General features: G+C 46.5%; 2 protein-coding genes across 4 annotated transcripts in view; one reads left to right on the top strand and one right to left on the bottom strand.

Moving 5' to 3' along the window:
• The window catches only part of LHX4 (LIM homeobox 4), a 256,618-nt gene that overhangs the window by 155,546 nt on the left and 83,893 nt on the right, over positions 1–17,179 (bottom strand). The gene's annotated exons all lie outside the window — the stretch shown is intronic.
• Positions 2,797–17,179, top strand: part of ACBD6 (acyl-CoA binding domain containing 6) — an 82,848-nt gene continuing 68,465 nt past the window's right edge. For 2 of the 3 annotated variants that reach the window (XM_064664211.1, XM_064664212.1), the window contains exons 1-3: positions 2,797–2,999; positions 10,188–10,252; positions 10,769–10,865. In XM_064664211.1, coding sequence (XP_064520281.1) covers positions 2,817–2,999; positions 10,188–10,252; positions 10,769–10,865 — 345 coding nt within the window. In that variant the 5' untranslated portion in view covers positions 2,797–2,816. The remainder of the gene's footprint in view (positions 3,000–10,187; positions 10,253–10,768; positions 10,866–17,179) is intronic. The other variant, XM_064664210.1, reaches the window with a different exon arrangement.

Below are 17,179 nucleotides of genomic sequence, written 5' to 3'. Positions count from 1 at the left end.
CCACGGGCAGAGCAAGTACTTGCAGGCACATTCCTGGCTCCAGCACAGCCAAACCGATCTCCACTCTGGTGCTGAGCAGATACTGGGACCCCACTGTCCCACTCAAGCTGGGATATAGGGGTCCCCTCTGGCCCTGTGCAGGGCTGTGGTGTTGCTACACCCCCGTGGTTGGATCCTAACTCCCTACTGGTATGCATAGCCCAGGGACAGGGCCAGTGCCTTGGCTTGGTGGCCCAGTGGGAGCGTGGTGGTGGCCCTGCATGCCCAGTGCTCCAGTGATCACAGAAATACAGAATATTCTGATTTGGAAGGGACTCACAAGGATCATCAAGTCCAACTCCTGGCCTTGCACAGGACAGCCCCAGGGATCACACTGTGTGCCTGAGAGTTTTGTTCAAATGTTTCTTGAGCTCTGTCAGGCTTGAGGCCATGATCACTTCTCTGGGGATCCAGCTCCAGTGCCCAACCACCTTCTGGGTGAAGAACATTTTCCTAATATCCAACCTAAATGTCCCCAACACATCTTCATGCTGTTCCCTTGAGTCCTATCACTGTGATGCTCCAGCTTGCTGCTCTGGCTGTGTTGTGGCTCTTTTCACCCTAAGTAAAACCTCCAGCACTCAGTGAGGCTGTGAAGAGAGAAGAGGATAAAAGCCATCTTATTCCTGTACCTGATGGAAGGTCTCTTTTAACACAGCTCCTGCATTTCCCCCTGCAAGCTCCAGGATGGAAAGATGGGTGCATGCATTGCTTACAGGCTGCATGAGTGGAAAAGATTCTTCTCCCAAAGGGTGGTTGGGCACTGGAACAGGCTCCCCAGGGCAGTGGTCACAGCCCCAAGCCTGACAGAGCTCAAGCAGCGCTTGGACAGCCCTCTCAGGCACATGGTGTGATTCTTGGGGCTGTCCTGTGCAGGTCCAGGAGTTGGACTCGATGATCCTTGTGGGTCCCTTCCAGCTCAGGACATTGTATGACGATTGCATGAGTGAGTCTGTAGTGTCTCAGGCAAGGCTGGGACACACGGCGTGGAAGGACCACGGCACGTGCGGGATCCACCTCCATCCTCATCCATCACCCAGTGTTTCGGGGTGACGCAGGAACCACAGCTCGGCACGAGCAGGTCGGGGGTCTGCAGGGTGGCCGACGGCTCCCTGGGGGACTCCCATTTGCTGCAGCCAGGGGTGGAGGAGGGAGGGAGAGAGATGGACTTGACAGCTGTGCCCGGGAGGGGCGAACTTTCCGCCCGGAGTAAATTCCGGGATAAATATAAACGGCATTTGGGCTGGCGATTGGCCGGGACACCCGGGCAGGGCAGAGTCACCCCCGGGCAGGGCAGGGCAGGGCAGGGTCACCCCCGCGAACCAGGCATCGTGCCCCAGGAGGAACCCGGCTGTCCCCCGACACCGTGTCCCGGGAGGATCCCGGCTGTCCCCCGGCATCCACCGCCCCGCTCCCGCCGGGACCATCCCGGAGTGGCCCGCGAGTGCCCTCCAGCGGCCCCGGGAGGAGGAGGAGGAGGAGGAGGAAGAGGAGGAGAAGAAGAAATGCTCTGCTCTGGTGAGACCCCACCTGAAATGCTGCGCCCAGCTCTGGTGTCCCCAAGATAAAAAGGACATGAAACTGCTGGAGAGAGTCCAGAGAAGGGCCATGAAGTTGATAAGGAGACTGGAGCACCTTCCCTATGGAGACAGGCTGGGAGAGCTGGGGGCGTTCAGCTTGGAGAAGGGAAGGTTGCGTGGAAACCTCACAGCACCTTCCAGTGTCTGAAGCGGCTACAGGGAAGCTGAGGAGTGAATCTTCGTCAGGAACTGTAGCGATGGGACAAGGGGGAATGGGTGCGAATGGAAAGAGGAGAAATTTAATTTAGATATTAGAAAGTTCTTTACTGTGAAGGTAGTGAGACACTGGCACAGGTTGCCCAGGGAGGCTGTGGATGCCCCAACCCCGGCAGTGTTCAAAGCCAGGTTGGATAAAGGCTTGAGCAACCCGGTGTGGTGGGAGGTGTCCCTGCCCATGGAAAGGGGTTTGGGGACTAGATGAGCTTTAAGGTCCATTCCAACCCCTTAACATTCTGTTATTTTAGGATTTGGCTTGTACCAGCTGTGGTGTGGCCAGCAGGACCAGGGCAGTGACTGTCCCCCTGTGCTGGGCACTACCGGGGTCGGTTTTGGGGCTCCTCAATTCGGGAAGGACACGGAGATGCTGGAGTGGATCCAGAGAAGGGAACGGAGATGGAGAAGGTCTGGAGCACAAGTCCGATGAGGAGTGGCTGAGGGAGCTGGGGGGGCTCAGCCTGGAGAAAAGGAGGCTCAGGGGCGACCTTCTCGCTCCCTGGAACTCCCTGACAGGAGGTTGCAGTGAGCTGAGTATCAGCCTGTTCTCCCAGGTAACAAGCCACAGGATGAGAGGAAACGGCCTCAAGTTACGCCAGGGGAGGTTTAGATTGGATATTAGGAAATTATTATTTTTTTTAAGGAAAGAGTTGTCAATCATTGGAACAGGCTGCCCAGGGCAGCGGTGCAGTCAGCATCCCTGCAACCGTTCAAAAACCGCCTGGGGACACGGTTTAGTGGTGAACACGGTTGCTCCGCTGGCGGAACGGTTGGACTCGATGTTCTTAGAGATCTCTTCCAACCCAAGCGGTTCCGCGATCCTGTGATTGATGACATATCGCCGCTCCCCGACACGCCGTCCCGCGCCTGCCCGCGGAACTCTGGGTGCGCGGGCGCGTGTTTCCCGCGGTCGGCGCGGCGGCGCGTACCGAGGCGGGCTGGGGGGGCTATTTAGCGGGCGGACCGGCGCGGGCGCGGGCCGCCATGGCGTCGCCCCCGCTGTCGGCGGCGGGCGGGAGCGGCGCCGAGCACAGCTCGGGCTCCGAGGCACCGCCGCCGGGCCGCGACCTGCCCGCGCTCTTCGAGCAGGCGGCAGAGCGGCTCCCCGCGCTGCTGCCCGCCGCCAGCAAGGAGCAGCTGCTCTACCTGTACGCCCGCTACAAGCAGGTGAGGCGGGACCGGCCCGCCCGCGGCATGAGCGGGGCTGCCGGGCTGCGGCGGGGGGCGAGGTCGGTGCGGGGCCCGCGGGGCTGGGCGTGGGGCTTTCTCGGGGCCACGGGGCTGCCGCCCGAAAGGCGGCGGTGTCAAGGGGAAAGTTGTGTCCCGCGTCTCTCCCCCCCCGGTGCCGCCGGCTGCACGTGCGGTGGGAGGGGGATGGAGTCCGGTGGGACACAGCCCCGCGGGGTCTGCGGGGAGAGTGGTTGGGAAGTGTCCCAGCGGGAAAGGACCTGCGGGTGCTGGTCGTGCCCCGGTGGCCCAGAAGGCCAAGGGCATCCCGGCCTATGTCAGCGATGGTGTGGCCACCAGGGCAGCGACTGCCTCCCTGTGCTGGGCACTGGTGAGGCTGCACCTCGAATCCTGACATCACTTTTGGGCTCCTCGATTCAGGAAGGACATTGAGGTGCTGCAGCAAGTCCAGAGAAGGGAACGGACCTGGGGAAGTGCATGTCCTGTGAGGAGCAACCGAGGGAGTTGGGGGAGCTCAGCCTGGAGAAGAGGAGGCTTGGGGGGGACCTTCTCATTCTCTACAACTCCCTGAGAGGAGATTGGAGCCAGGTGGGGTTGGGCTCTTCTTCCAGGTAACAAGTTACAGGACAAGAGAAAACAGCCTTCAGCTGTGCCAGGGGAGGTTCAGGTTGGGCATCAGGGGGAATTTCATCACTGAAAGAGTGGTCAGGCATTGGAATGGGCTGCCCAGAGAGGTGGTGTAGTCCTCATCCCTAGAGGTGTTTAAGGAAAGACTGGACATGGCATTCAGTGCCATGGTCTAGTTCCCAAGGTGGTGATAAGTCAAAGGTTGGACTCAAGGATCTCAGAGGTCTTCTCCAACCTAAATGGTTCTTTAAATCCATCACCCTGGCTCTTGTTCCTGGCCTCTCACCCTCGTGCAGTGTGGATGGCCCTAATGCTGCATCCTTTGGACTGGCTTTAAGTGGTGCCAGGGGACATTCAGGTTGGATGTTAGGAAAAATTTCTGCATTGGAAGAGTGGTCAAGCACTGGAACGGGCTGCCCAGGGAAGCAGTGGAGTCACCATCCCTGGAAGTGTTCAAAAAATGAGTAAACATTGCACTTCACCATACCATTTAGTGGGAATGGTGGTGTTTGGTTAAAGGCTTGACTTGATCTTGGAGGTCTTTTCCGACCTTTATGACATTGGTTTGCCTTTGGCAGACTCCACGGTGGGTTGAAGTCGGGTGTTGGTGTGGAGGATTTGGCCTTTGTCCTTGGTAGGGACATGTCACAGGTGGATTGATGGCCTGTAAGTGTGTCCCTGAGGCTTTGGGGAAAAACTTGACTGGAAAATCCCGCTGCCTCGCCTGTGTTTTCCCAGCTGCCTGTGTCTGCTGGGAGATGGGGTGCTGGGATGGGATGGAGAAGTAGTGCAGAGTGCCCACCTCCCCATCAGAGACAGTGGGGACCTGCTCTGGTGACCCAGGGTGGGCACTGCAGCTTTGGGGCTCTGCTGTGGCCACACAAAGAATGTGCCTGGGAAGATCTGTCGGTGAAGGGCTTTAGAGAGGACTGGGAAACTGAACTGGTTGGTTCTGGTTGTAACCTTGAACAGGACTCCTTTACACGTTCAGTCCCTGTGAACTGAGGGAGCTGTAGGAGGCATCCTGTGGGAATATACACAATGTGACTCCTTCCTGCTCCCTCGAGAGGCGTTACATAAAACAAACAAACAAACAAAGCACCGATTGCAAAGCTCTGTAATAATCACTTAACTTGGAGAAACAGAAAAACTGTATGCATTGTCACACCTGGAAGATTAAAAAGTACAAGTATAGGCTGGATGGGGATTGGAGCAACCTGGGCTAGTGGAAGGTGTCCCTGCCCATGGCAGGGGGTTGGAACTGGATGATCTTTAAGGTCGCTTCCAACCCAAACCACCCTATGATTCTGTGGCTCCAGTGTGTGGCAAGAGGTGCTGCTGCCTGGACCTGAGAACTGAATCCCACTCGTTTGGATTAATAGTCAAAGCTGAGAATGCACATCTTCCCCATATGTTCCTCCCATATGGATTACCTGTGTCCTACTACTGCCATGTGTAAGTGCTTTCATTTTTTAGGGCAATATTTAATTATCCTCTAAGCTGGCGGCTCCCAGGCTGTGGGTTGTGGACTAGTAATTATATTAAAAGCAGGCTGGTCATGTGAGGTTTTGTTTTCAGATTGTGCCAGTGATTAAACAGGTCTCCAGGCTTCTCTTTCCCTTGTAAGAAAAGGAGGGTAGAGAAAAAATACTAGGAGAACTTTTAAGAATAATGAGACCATGCCCAGGATGAGATGAAAAGAGTGTTTTTTTCTCTTCTGTAATTTTTTTGTCTCTATTTTCAGGAGGTTTGTTGTAAATAACCTCTTCTTTTTTACTCTGTTGCAAATGCTTTGTGACTGTCCTGGGTGGAAATGGGATTGCTTGTGCTTGTCCACAGACTCCAGAGGGTTTCCTGGTGTTAGACCAATAAGGTGTTCAGTGTTAAGAATTACTTAAATCAGAAGATATTTCACAGTAGTTTTGATACTAGTCAGAAGAAAGCTGATAATTAACACTGTGTCAGCAGAGATTTCCAGTTGCCTTCCACTGAGGGGAACAGGGCACTTCTGTGTCCATCTCCTCTGTCCCTGGCCAGGCAGGATGCAACAGCAAGTGCCTTTAGCTGCTTGGTTTCAGGCTGTGCTTGGCTCCTGGATTTCCATGCCTTTGGCTTCCCAGTCCAGAAAGGTGCCATGTCTGTTAGAGCGCTGGGAGCGTAGTGCTGGCACTGGGAGAAGTTTGCTAGCATAGCTACTGGAGGATTAAGCCCTGCTAACTTTGAGTTTTGCAGCATTTTGTGCTTTAAATCAAAACGAGGGCGCTTAATGCAAGTTTTCTGTATTTAATTACAGCAGCCATATCAGGATGCATAATGAGCTGCTGATATATTGCCCCCGTGGACTGGTGGAATTGCTGGCACACAAAAGGTGCTGACTCAGATCTGTCCACTGCCCTTGATTTGGCATCCTTGTCTTTCCTCAGTTTAGTGTTTTGTGACACTAAAGGCTTTGATTTAAGATACAACACCGTCATAAAAGAGGTGACAGTAACAGCTGAGCTCTCTGTTAAAATACTGTATATTATTTATTTCAAACTGTTTGGGTATATAGGCATTTTCCTGCAATTTTATTACCTTTTATTGGAGGCCATTTCAGGGTTTTATTACTTTTCTCTCTGATTTTGTTTATGTGTCAGAGACTTGAAAATAAGGGGATTGCTTAGTTGTCATCTCCAGTGAGGTTTTTAGAAGATGTTGCTGAGTTTACGACTCTGCCCCAGAACAGGAGGAAGAACAGATTAGTCTGTAGGGCTCTGAACTGGGACTGATTTTCCTTTTCTTCCTGTACTTTCTGTGTGGCTTTGGGCAAATCACTTGTCTGTGCCATGAGTCTGTAGTAGTAGAGTGAAGGGAGGACTTTACTGTGGTGTTAAGGATGTAAAAACCTGAGATTCAGAGGGTGCAGTAATGGAGACCAGTGTAGTGGTCGTGATTTGGAGAGGGAGAGGAATACAGAACTTGCTGGAAGTGATCAGAGTGAGAAAACTGTCCTGCCAGGAGGAGGATGTGCCAGTGCCTACATAAATGCTGAGAGGTGCTGGCAAGCTGCAAAGACAGTGCCACTGGCAAAATGAGGCTTATGCTGACTCCCAAGTGTAGGCTCCAGAATATAATCCCATTTTTGCATGGCTTCCTTCAAGTATTGTGGAACATGATGCCCCAGACCTTCCCTGAACATGGGAATTTCTGCCTGCAGCTCCCTCTTGCACGGAACCGTGTGATGGCACTGACTCAGTTGTCACTCTCTGTCTCTCTGGGACATGCAGCCCCTTGGTCATCAGGACCCCTTGCCTTCTGTGGTTGGTGTTTGCTTGTCCTTCCTTACACCCCATTTTCAGTCAGGGCTTTCCTGTGGGTTGGGCAGAGCTTTGGGCAGGAATGGGCAGGAATTGCTGTCTTGCCAAAGAAATTCAGCTTATTTGGCTTGTGTACAGCTAGACCTTAGTGCTGCTGTCCATGGAGGTTCTGTTCCTGTTACTGCTCCGTAGGGAGGCTGCAGATATGATTCACCTTACTAGATTTACAACCAGGTAAGAATATTTGGCTGGGATTCCCTGCTGTATGAATATATTAGTTGAAAAATCAGCAAAGAGCCTTTTTACCACCACCAGGGAGGGGGAACCAGTTGTGGAGTAATGAGAATCTCAAGGCTTCTGGTAGTCTGGACCAGCAGCTGGAGTTGTATGGGGATGGTATACAGCACTAACACATCCCTGAGCATCTCTCTCACTCTGATTGTTGTGACCTTCAGCTCTCAGGTGAAGGCCTCATCCAAGGTTTCCAAATTTCCATTTTGGCCACAAATGGAGGTGACTGCAGACACTGCCCATTTGGGGCTGCCTGGGTCATCTCTGTACAACTCATGAGAATAATGCCTGCAGAAAGAATACTAGGGAAGTTTTAAATGCGTTTTTGGCTGTCATGTTCTTTTAATGCAGCTGATGAACTGTAAATGAGGAGAGCTGAGCATCAAGTGACCAGTCAGCATCCCAGAGACCTTCAGTAATTATTTTGTGGGCACAGAATGAGAAACTCTCAGCTTAAAATACTAATATGGGCTCTTGTCTTTCTGCTGGTTATGGAGAAAAACAGCTTTTGAGGGCCTCCAGGGAAGTAGCAGGAGGACAGAGTCCTCCACAAAATTTTTCCAGTTTGTCATCATTGGCCTGTTTAGCTAAAAGTCCCCTTCCTCAGCTGTCAGCCTCAGGTCCACTGATATGTTAAATTCCTGGTTGGTTTCTCATGTGCTGTGGAGTCTTGCGGCAAAAAGAGGGAAGCCAAAATCTTTATTTTATTCTTTCCAACAAAACCGCTCCAAGCCTTTTTAATACATCTTAAAATAGCAAACAGGGCAAAAGTGCACTTTTTTCCCCCCCCTCTTCTTGATGGATGAAATTTAACTACTGTTCCTTGATTTGTATTACTATCGATGTTACTAACAGTCTTCCCCGGTGCTGGAACAGCCTTTGAATGCCAAATCTCAGGAGAGGAAACTGCTGTCATGTTTTGATGATGGCGGTGGGAAATTAATATTAAAACAGATTTATTTTTTTTTATCCATCTTGGCCAATTTTTGCAGGTTGGCTGTTGAACTAAAGAATTGCCAAGCAGGCATTTTCCATATAGATAATGAATTTGCATTTTATTCCTCTGTTTGTTTTGCTCTTTTAAAACAAGTGGTCTAATCCACCTCTGAGCACAGAAGGAAACATTTAGACTACATGAATTGTGACTGATTTATAGGAGTTAACTGTTGCTAGCCTGTTCTGCTGTTTCTCCATGAAATGCGATATGTTGTTTTAAGGGCCAGCTAAAATGTTCTAATTTGGATGAATTGCTCACTGGGAGACAGTCAGATGTACAGAAAATTAATTTCAGTTACAGTCACTCATATCCTGTAACACTTTAAATGAAAACATAGTGTAACTAATAAATATCTCTCAGCACGGGCATGCTCCCTTTAAAGCCTGATTAATGATTCCATCCTTAGCATAAAATCCCCACCCTGTTAAGGCGAAGAATTGTTAGTTGATTTAAGCACTTCACCTGCCTGAACACTTGAGCATATTTCATAAAACATTTGCTGAATGCAGTTTGGTTTTGCTTGGCTAACAAAATGTCCATCCAGCAGCCTTTGCCCACCTCTGGGATGTACCTGTGTTCCCTCCCTGGGGTCCCCAGCTATGCTGGGCTTTCTTGGCACGGGGCTGTGCTCTGTCTTACAAGGGACTTGGGTGTGATAACTGTGGCATTTGGAGCCATAGTTGTGCTCTGCCTTCTAGTCTTTCATCCATCATCCATGTGGGATATACAGCACTTTCGTTAAAAAATTTTAAAAAACCCCCAACCACCACCAACAAAAAACCCCAAAACAAACAAAAAAAACAGCAAAGGAACCAAGAACCAACCCATGTTTTGTGCAAATTCATTCCCTATCACAACAGTATTTTAATTCCAGGGAGATTCATATGCCTGTGACAACTGTGTGCAAGGGCATTTATTTTCTGTGAGGAAATGGCACTGATAACAGGGAGATTTGGTGAGTCCTGCCCCATGTTCCCTGGCTTTTCCAAGCAGGGACAGAGACACATTCATTTACACGTTTTCCTGAGCTGACCTCAAGAAAATATCTCTGTTACCCAAATCTCAGCTTGCTAATTGCTCTGTTCTTGAGGCAGTTGTCAGGGTAGGAACCTGGTTGTGCTTTGGAGCCCTGGGCAGGTGTATCCTCTGTCAGACTCCTGTGGTCCCCTTTGTGGGGAGCTTACAGAGGACATGGGGCTGCTGGACTTCCCTGCAGCCACTCTACGGAAAACTTCTGAGTCCCACTGGCACCAAGTCCACTTTACCCTGGCCATAACATTTTTTTCCATATATCTATCCACCAGTTCTGGCTCGTTCCCTTGCTTCCTTGTGTTTCTTATTTCCCCACACACATTTTAATTTCTGCCTTGTTTCTGACAGACTGGTTCATCTCTGGCACTCAGGCCTTGACTTGTCTCTCACACAGTGCTTCCATGCATCCAGGTGCCTCGGAGCAAATTCAGAAGCTGCCTGGCATTCCTTTACTCTGAGTCTGTCCCCTTGCCTTCCAGAGGACTTTGAAAATAATTAAGCAGAGTCTGTTTACTTGAGCTTTGTGCAGAAGCAGGTGAATTTCAGCCTTAATGAATAATCATCTCTGTAGAAACCCTAATCAACAGAATTTTTCTTGATACTGGTGGGGGATGAGGCATTTGGCAGGGTAATAAACATAACATTAGTGAGAAATCACTCGCTGGTTATCCCTGTTGGGTAATGCATGCAAAATAAATGAGCTGCATAACAGAATTGCTTCCCTTCCATCACACAAGGGAAACACAGGGATGCAAGGGTGCTAACATGGGGGTAAGATGGGGTTGAGTTGTGTCACTTGTTTCCTCCCCAAAACCTTTCTTCTGGCTTAATAACAAAATTATCCTGAAACCATGAGAACCCAGAATTTTCCTTGAGCAAGTCCCCATTGCTTTGTTCTAACAGAAGAAAATTTCTTTTCTTTAGGTGAAACTTGGAACCTGTAACACCCCCAAGCCCAGCTTCTTTGATTTTGAGGGAAAGCAGAAATGGTAAGAGGAAATCCTTGTAATTCCTACCAATTTCTGGCTCTACTTTTTGTTTGTCAGCTATCTGTTGAGGGATTATGGACCTAGAGGATGTCAACTCAGAGAGTCTGCCACTGAACTGGATTTAAAATCCTGGATTTAAAAAACAGGGAAATGTTTGCTGCTGTGCCTGATGCAGATGTGAAATACAAGCCTCCTCTGTTTTACCTTGTTCATCCAGAACTAGCCTGCACACAACAAAAATGTTGTGAAAGTAGCTACGGCCTTGTGAACACAAAGTGTGTTCCAGCCTGGATCGGGATCCCCTGAAAGATCCTTTCATAGCCAAGTGCTGCAGTGACAGTGGCCAATCATGGCTTCAGAGAAAAGTTGACCATTCCAAACTGAAGGAATGATGGCTTTGCATCCCCTGAGAAGGGGATTTAGAGAAGATTTAGATGAATCCGATCACTGATGACACTATGGAAACACGCTGTGCTGTCTCTGAGGGACTCACTGATGTTTTTCTGTCTCTCCTAGGGAGGCCTGGAAAGCCCTGGGAGATACCAGCCCTCACCAAGCTATGCAGGAGTACGTTGCTGCAGTGAAGAAGCTCGACCCCAGTTGGAATCCACAGGTAGGAAACGTGAAAAACCGTTTGGAAAACAAACCGGCATTTGTCTTTGTAAAGCTGGCAATGGTTCAGCTTCACACGGATTTTTAATTGCTGCATGGCAAACTTCATTTTGAGCAGATTAAAGTCTGAATTCATTTTAAAAACTCTCCTTTTGTTATGACTGGAACATGAAAAACCATCTCTTTCATTCATAATGATCTTCATTGCAGCGAGCGCATGCACAGGGTTGGTTTGGCTCTACTGATCTAATTTATTTTGCTCTTATTGGTTCATGCTGTATTTAGCATGTAAAGATACTTTTTATCCTTTTTTTTCATCTTTCTCTTTTCAACTACTAGTTAAATGTTGATCAATAGAAAGCAATCTCCATGAAAGTGACATGAACTGAATGATCAATTCTAAAAATGTTTCCTTTTTGTTTCGATGCAGCAAATTACCAAATCTGATTATGATTAGGTACTCCAACATAACAAGTCCTGTGTCTGTGTTATAGGGAGACTGTGCTGTCATTTTAATTAATCTCTCTTTCATCTGCCAGGTTTATTACTTGATTAAATCCTTAAGGATATCTCCTGTTTATAGACTGACTTTTATACAATTTTTAAAGAGGATTGCTCTTTAGAAAAAGTATTGCCTTTGGAAATAGAGATATTTCACTAATAGCAAAATGCTGAAGGCATGGTAATTTCTTTTCATGGTAGGAAATTGATTCTTTTTTGGTCCTGTGCTTTGGAAGCAAAATCTTGTGTAAGCACAAGCCTATGAATCAAGAATTTGATTCTCATTTGTCTTCTGATGCTGTTCTGGAGACTTAAGAGTAATTGTTTTTCCTTCACTAGTTCATGTTTCGTGCCATTGATACTGTTTTTGCAGGAAAGAAATGTTGTCATTTAGAAAAAACCCTTTTAAATGCCCTTGGGGAAAATAGTTTTATAAGCTGTACAGTTAGCAAAAGCTTGCTGCTTGCTGTGTAAATTCTTGTCTGATCTAAGATTCTCATACAGAACTGAAATAATTTGTAAAAATCTGTGTATAATTCTGAACGAAGCAAGTGCCAAATGAAACATACAAATATTAATTTAAAAAATAGTTTAAAAAAACAACAACAACAAACAAAACACTCAGTGCTTTCCTGAACAGATTTCTCAGCACAGTGACAGGCTTAGCTTTGGTTATTCCCCTCACTTTCGTGCCTCAGAGAAATACTTATTGTCACAGGTGTGAGCCTCAGGTTACAACTCTGTCAGCTAGAAAGGTGGAATGTTAGTTTTGTACAAAACAAGTATTTTAAAGAAGCCATGCAGCAAACAAAGAATGGTTAGCAGCACTGCTCCTCCCTTATTCCCCCGAGGTGAGGAGGTCACCTTAGCAGAAAATGTAACTTAAAAGTTAGCATTAAAGTACCAGTGGCATTGCTTTCTTTACAAGAAGTCACCTGTCCTTCCTACTACAACTTCCTTTTAATTCCACTTTTACAGGACCAAAATGCTGTCAGGAGTCCTCTCACTCTGATGTGTCTCATGCTGCTCTACTCTTGTTTTCTTTCCTTCCTCCCACTAAATTCACGTTCTGGAGCCACGAGAGGGAGCTCTGTTCTTGAAAATGATGGAGGTGCATGTGTCAGGGGATGGAGATAAAATAGCTATTTTAGTCTTCAAATTTCAAATTGGATTTATAGAAAAGATCTGTGGGTACATTACAGGGTGCTTCATCACTGTCATTGTGTCCCCTTTATGTGCTCCTCTGAGGGGTGCCTTTGGATTTTTCTTACATTCAGTCGATCATGAATGAAATACTCCCAGTATTTGGTTAAAAGCAGCATAAAGTGCCTGGTACAAATTTGAAAAGTTCATCTTTCAGATTGTTATGAATCATAAATAGTAATTACAGTACAAAGGTGTTGAATTTCTGATTGTGGAGCTTCATGAATTTTGCTGTTGTAAAGCTTTCTCAATATTACCTACTTATTTTCTCTTCGATAGTTCATCTCATCCATTAAAGTTGTTCTTTTGTGTTATCTCAAATCCTCCTCAGGCTCCTGTTTCATATATTTCCAACAGGGCTCTAATGTCTTGATCCTTTAATACCAAATATGCAAAATTTTAAACTTAGAAGCAACTTATATTTTTCATAAGTTCATTTTTTCCCCAGCACATTTGCTGCTGTTCTGGAGCTTTCAGACTGTCGGTATTTTTGTTAATAAATAGAATGGAACTAAGTGCAGTATTTCTCACGCAGTCCAAATGGATCCACTTCTTCATTCCTTTTTCTTGATTCTCCATTGATTCATTCTTTCATATTGATCTTGCAGTTTCTATATTAATACATTTTCTGCAGCAGGCTGTAACTGCTATAATTTAGTATCTTTGTTTTGGATGGTGAAAAAAAACCAAAGTAAAAGGATTCTGATGCAGTTGGAGTGCCCTGAATTTGAGTTTAGAAGCAATGAAAACACCAGTAGCAGCCAAAATCTGATCTGCTGCTTCTACTGCTGCATGGAGTCTGGAGTTAACTGCACTTTATTAGAAGACAACCGAATGTGTAGAGGCAACAGCACAGCGGTTCTCCACTCTTTGAAGCTGGTATTTCATTTTTGACAGGGGAGGCACATCTGTTGGCTCATGTCCATGGCTATTTCCAGTGTGTTTTAGTTCCTTCTTCACCCTGCAGGTTGTCTGATAGTCCTGCCAAGTCTCTTCTTTCAGAGCTTAGTCTAAAACCTGGAAAGAAATGATCATACTGCATTTATTTTCAGCAATTTTATTTGCTGGGAAATCTGTAAAGTAGCAGATAACTGAAAGGATATTGAGGTGAGATCCGTTGTCTTTGCATCCGTGAAGCCACAGGAATCTCCTTGCTGTGTTTGTCTTGATCCCAGAAGTGTAGAACCAATAATCTCAATTGGCTTTTTGGGATGCTTAGGCCCTCCTGTGTTGGCATAGTCTTACTGTGTGTTGTTTTGTTCCTTTTCCCAGGAACAGCTGTTAGCTGGAGGCCAGGAACATTCTTTTCCATGCAGTCTCCATTCTCCTCTTGATGCAGTCTTCCTTCGTCATCTTCTACCTTTTAGCACATCTTTTGTTTCTTGTTCTTGCTTGTGAGTCATTCCTTTCAGTCTGAAGTTCCAGGCAGTGGAAAGGTAATTGCTTGGACCAGCTCAGCTCTATTTGCATATTTCAGAGACATCACCTGTCCTTCAAGTCTATTCACTCTTCCTCCAGAGCAGAGAATAATTTATGAAGCCATTCTTTTGCATTCTCTAGCCTTAAACAGAAACGTTTCATGTCAACACCTCCCACTGGTTTGGGTCCTTTGGAAAGGAATATGTGTCCCAGCAGATTCTGGTATGTTCACCTGTCATCTTCCTGCTTTACTGGCAGCAAGTGACACGTTGCTTTTGGTGGCTTTTGCTGGTGTGTGTGGATTAGGTGATGACAATCACCTGCCCTCCCTGCCAGGCACTGTGTGCCCATCCCTCTGACCCACCACAGTGGTGCTGTCCTGCAGCCGTAGCAATGGGCTCAGGGGTTTTGGGAATATCACCTTCACAAGCTCATGTCTTCCATCTTCATGCAGTAACTGTGTTTTCGTGTACATCACTGTATAATCGGATACTTCAGTACTAGTGGCTGTATTTCCATTCCCTGACACGCTCCAAAATTCTAATCTCTGGCGTGTATTTCATATCACAAATCCCCACTGGCTTCAATCCAGATTTTTTAAACCTCAGGCAGCCATGGGAGAAGCAGAAGCAGGCCAGCACCTTTTCTCAGCAGCACTGAACACATCCCTTCCACCAAAATCCCACCTCCAGGGCTGGGGTGGGGGTGTGACACGACACTGCAGTGGGTGGTCGGGAGCTGTTATTGATCCGTTCTTGTTACATGGCACAGCTCAAACAATAAAAATAAATAATAAAAAAAGCATCCAGATTTGCTCATCTGTTTTAGCCTTCCATTTGCTGATTGCAGTTTTGGCATCACTCGATTCTAAATATTTCCTTTTCCTATTTCTTATACTGCGCATTTACCAGTTCCAATCTCGACAGCTTGTCACTACCAACTTCAGTGGCATCCTTTCCCAAACACTTAGAGGCCTCCTCCTATTTGCTTTGACTGCTGAAACTCACAGGAGGACTTAATGATTTTTCTATTTATATATTAAAATTCTAAAAAGTGGCACTTTAACTTGTTTGACTTGACTTCCCCAATAATGCACTTAGCAAGATTTCTGCTGCGTAATGAGGAAAGTTGGATATTAGGAATCTGAAGAGCAGAGACTTGTCTCGAAGGCCAAGTTGGAAGAGAGCTTGAGCTCATAGAAAATAGACATTCACCAAACATCTTTTTAAGCTCTTAAAGGTATGAAATTCCATTGCTGATGTTTGCAGGGGAGAAAGCTGCCCGTAGTTTTTTTTCAAGTACTGTTCCATGCCTTGTTTGAGTAGAGGATTTGTTTGTCTGTACTCTGGGCCAGGTAATGAATGGGAGTAAAATCCCCCCGTTGCTGTGTTGGTGTGGGAGCACCGAGTTGTGCCAGGAGAGGACCCTTGGGGAATAGACAATATCATGAAAAAGAAAACAAACTTCAGAGTGAATAAAATAGCAAATGCACTGTTGCTGCAGGCTTGGAGCAGTCCAGTAAGCTGGAAAACCTGTGGGAATAAACAAATGGATTTGTCCAGTGGGTGTTTTTGCAGGAAGTACTGCAGGGGGCAATATTTGATAAGATGGTTGGCCAGGTACCCTGTGCCCAGGGCTGGGCTCTGTCCTCCCTTTCTCCTGGTGAGATAACCTTTCTCTGTTACGTTTTAAATGCAACAAGCAAGTTGAAACTAAAATGTGGAAAAGAGAATTTGCAATCTGAGGATACAGTGAAAAGCAGAATAAACAATTCCCAGATTTGCAGCACAGATGAGTTTGTATGTATGCTTTTGTTGGGTTGCACCAGGTGTTACTGAGATATTTTAACAATTGATTTAAATTAATGAGCCTCTTGTATTTAAGTAGGATCTCTAAGTCAATTTAGAATTTCTGTCATGTAGGATCTCCAAGGGAACTTAAAAGTTTCTGTACTGACTCAAATACAAACTGCGTTTCCAATGACATTAAAACAAGCATTTGGAAATCCAATCCTCATTTTTCTTAAATTTGGACTCATTGCTCAGGTCTGTCCTCTTCATATCTGGAACAAGAATCTTTGAACTTTTGCAGCTTACAGGTTTTATGTGTCTGGTCAACTTCTCTAGGAATGAGATTAGTGGCTGGTAAATCACACTGTAGTTTCAGCCTGGGTTTCTTGGTTAGTGCTGCAGGCCGATGGAATTTCTTCTGGAAATTAAGAAAGGCGTTAGAAAAGCTATTGTCTCTAAACAAAATGAGTGCACCCATCATGTTTTCCTGTTTTGTCTGTCAGTCAAACAGATGTCTCCCGTGATAATCTGTCCCAGCAGCCACCGTTTGCTGTTGGGGAAGAGCAGCAGAGTGGTGTGGGCAGGATTACAAGGGGGATGGGAAGAACAGGAAGGGAAAAGACCTGTTTGGGTCTCTCCCTGCTGTCACCAGCAGCAGTGTGCTCACATACCTGCTTCATTTGGGTAAATATCTCAATTTATGGCTTGCTGGGCTGCGAGGTCAAAAACTTGAAAAAACAGCGACTTTATTTCTTTTGTAGTATAAAAGCAATTTAATTGCATCGTGTAAAGTGGGCACTAATCAAATTATGGCTGTGCTCTTTAAAGCTTGCTGTCCTGTGCTGTGCTAATGCAGCACCCTGGGAAGAGGAGCAGTGCTGGCAAGGTCTTTGCTTTCTGGGTTTGTACAGGGAGCTCCTTGTGTGGCATTTCACCCTGAGGGAATTTCCTGTTTGACTTTGTTGGTTTTTTTTTTTTTAACCCAAATGTTAATAAACGAAATGTAGAAAAGAAACAGCACTGTTTATTATACGTATTTTGACAGCTCTTATTTCAGCGAGTGGCCACATTGGAAGATACAAATCACTGAGATAATTCATAAACTCTAATCAGGCTCTTTCCCTTTTGAGAAAAAAAACCCCAAACCAAAACCAACCAAATCATCAAGTCTGGGGTTTTTTGGTGTTTGTTTTTTGTTGTTGTTGTTGTTTGGTTTGTTTTTTGGTTTTTGGGTTTTTTTAATACTTCTAACAGAAAATGAAGCACTAGAAATTGAGTAAAACCAGAAAACTGATCCACCCCAGGCTTCTGGCTTTGGGGCATGTAAGACTGTAATGTCCTCTGGGTTTAGGGTTTTTTTGTGAACCGCACTGGGATGTGTAATAGTTTCGAGGGTTTTTAT

The sequence above is a fragment of the Pseudopipra pipra genome, chromosome 9 (assembly GCF_036250125.1).
Source record: "Pseudopipra pipra isolate bDixPip1 chromosome 9, bDixPip1.hap1, whole genome shotgun sequence".
NCBI classification, from domain to species: Eukaryota; Metazoa; Chordata; class Aves; order Passeriformes; family Pipridae; genus Pseudopipra; species Pseudopipra pipra.
Note: the sequence above shows the minus strand (reverse complement) of the source record. Positions and strands in the feature narration are given on the sequence as shown.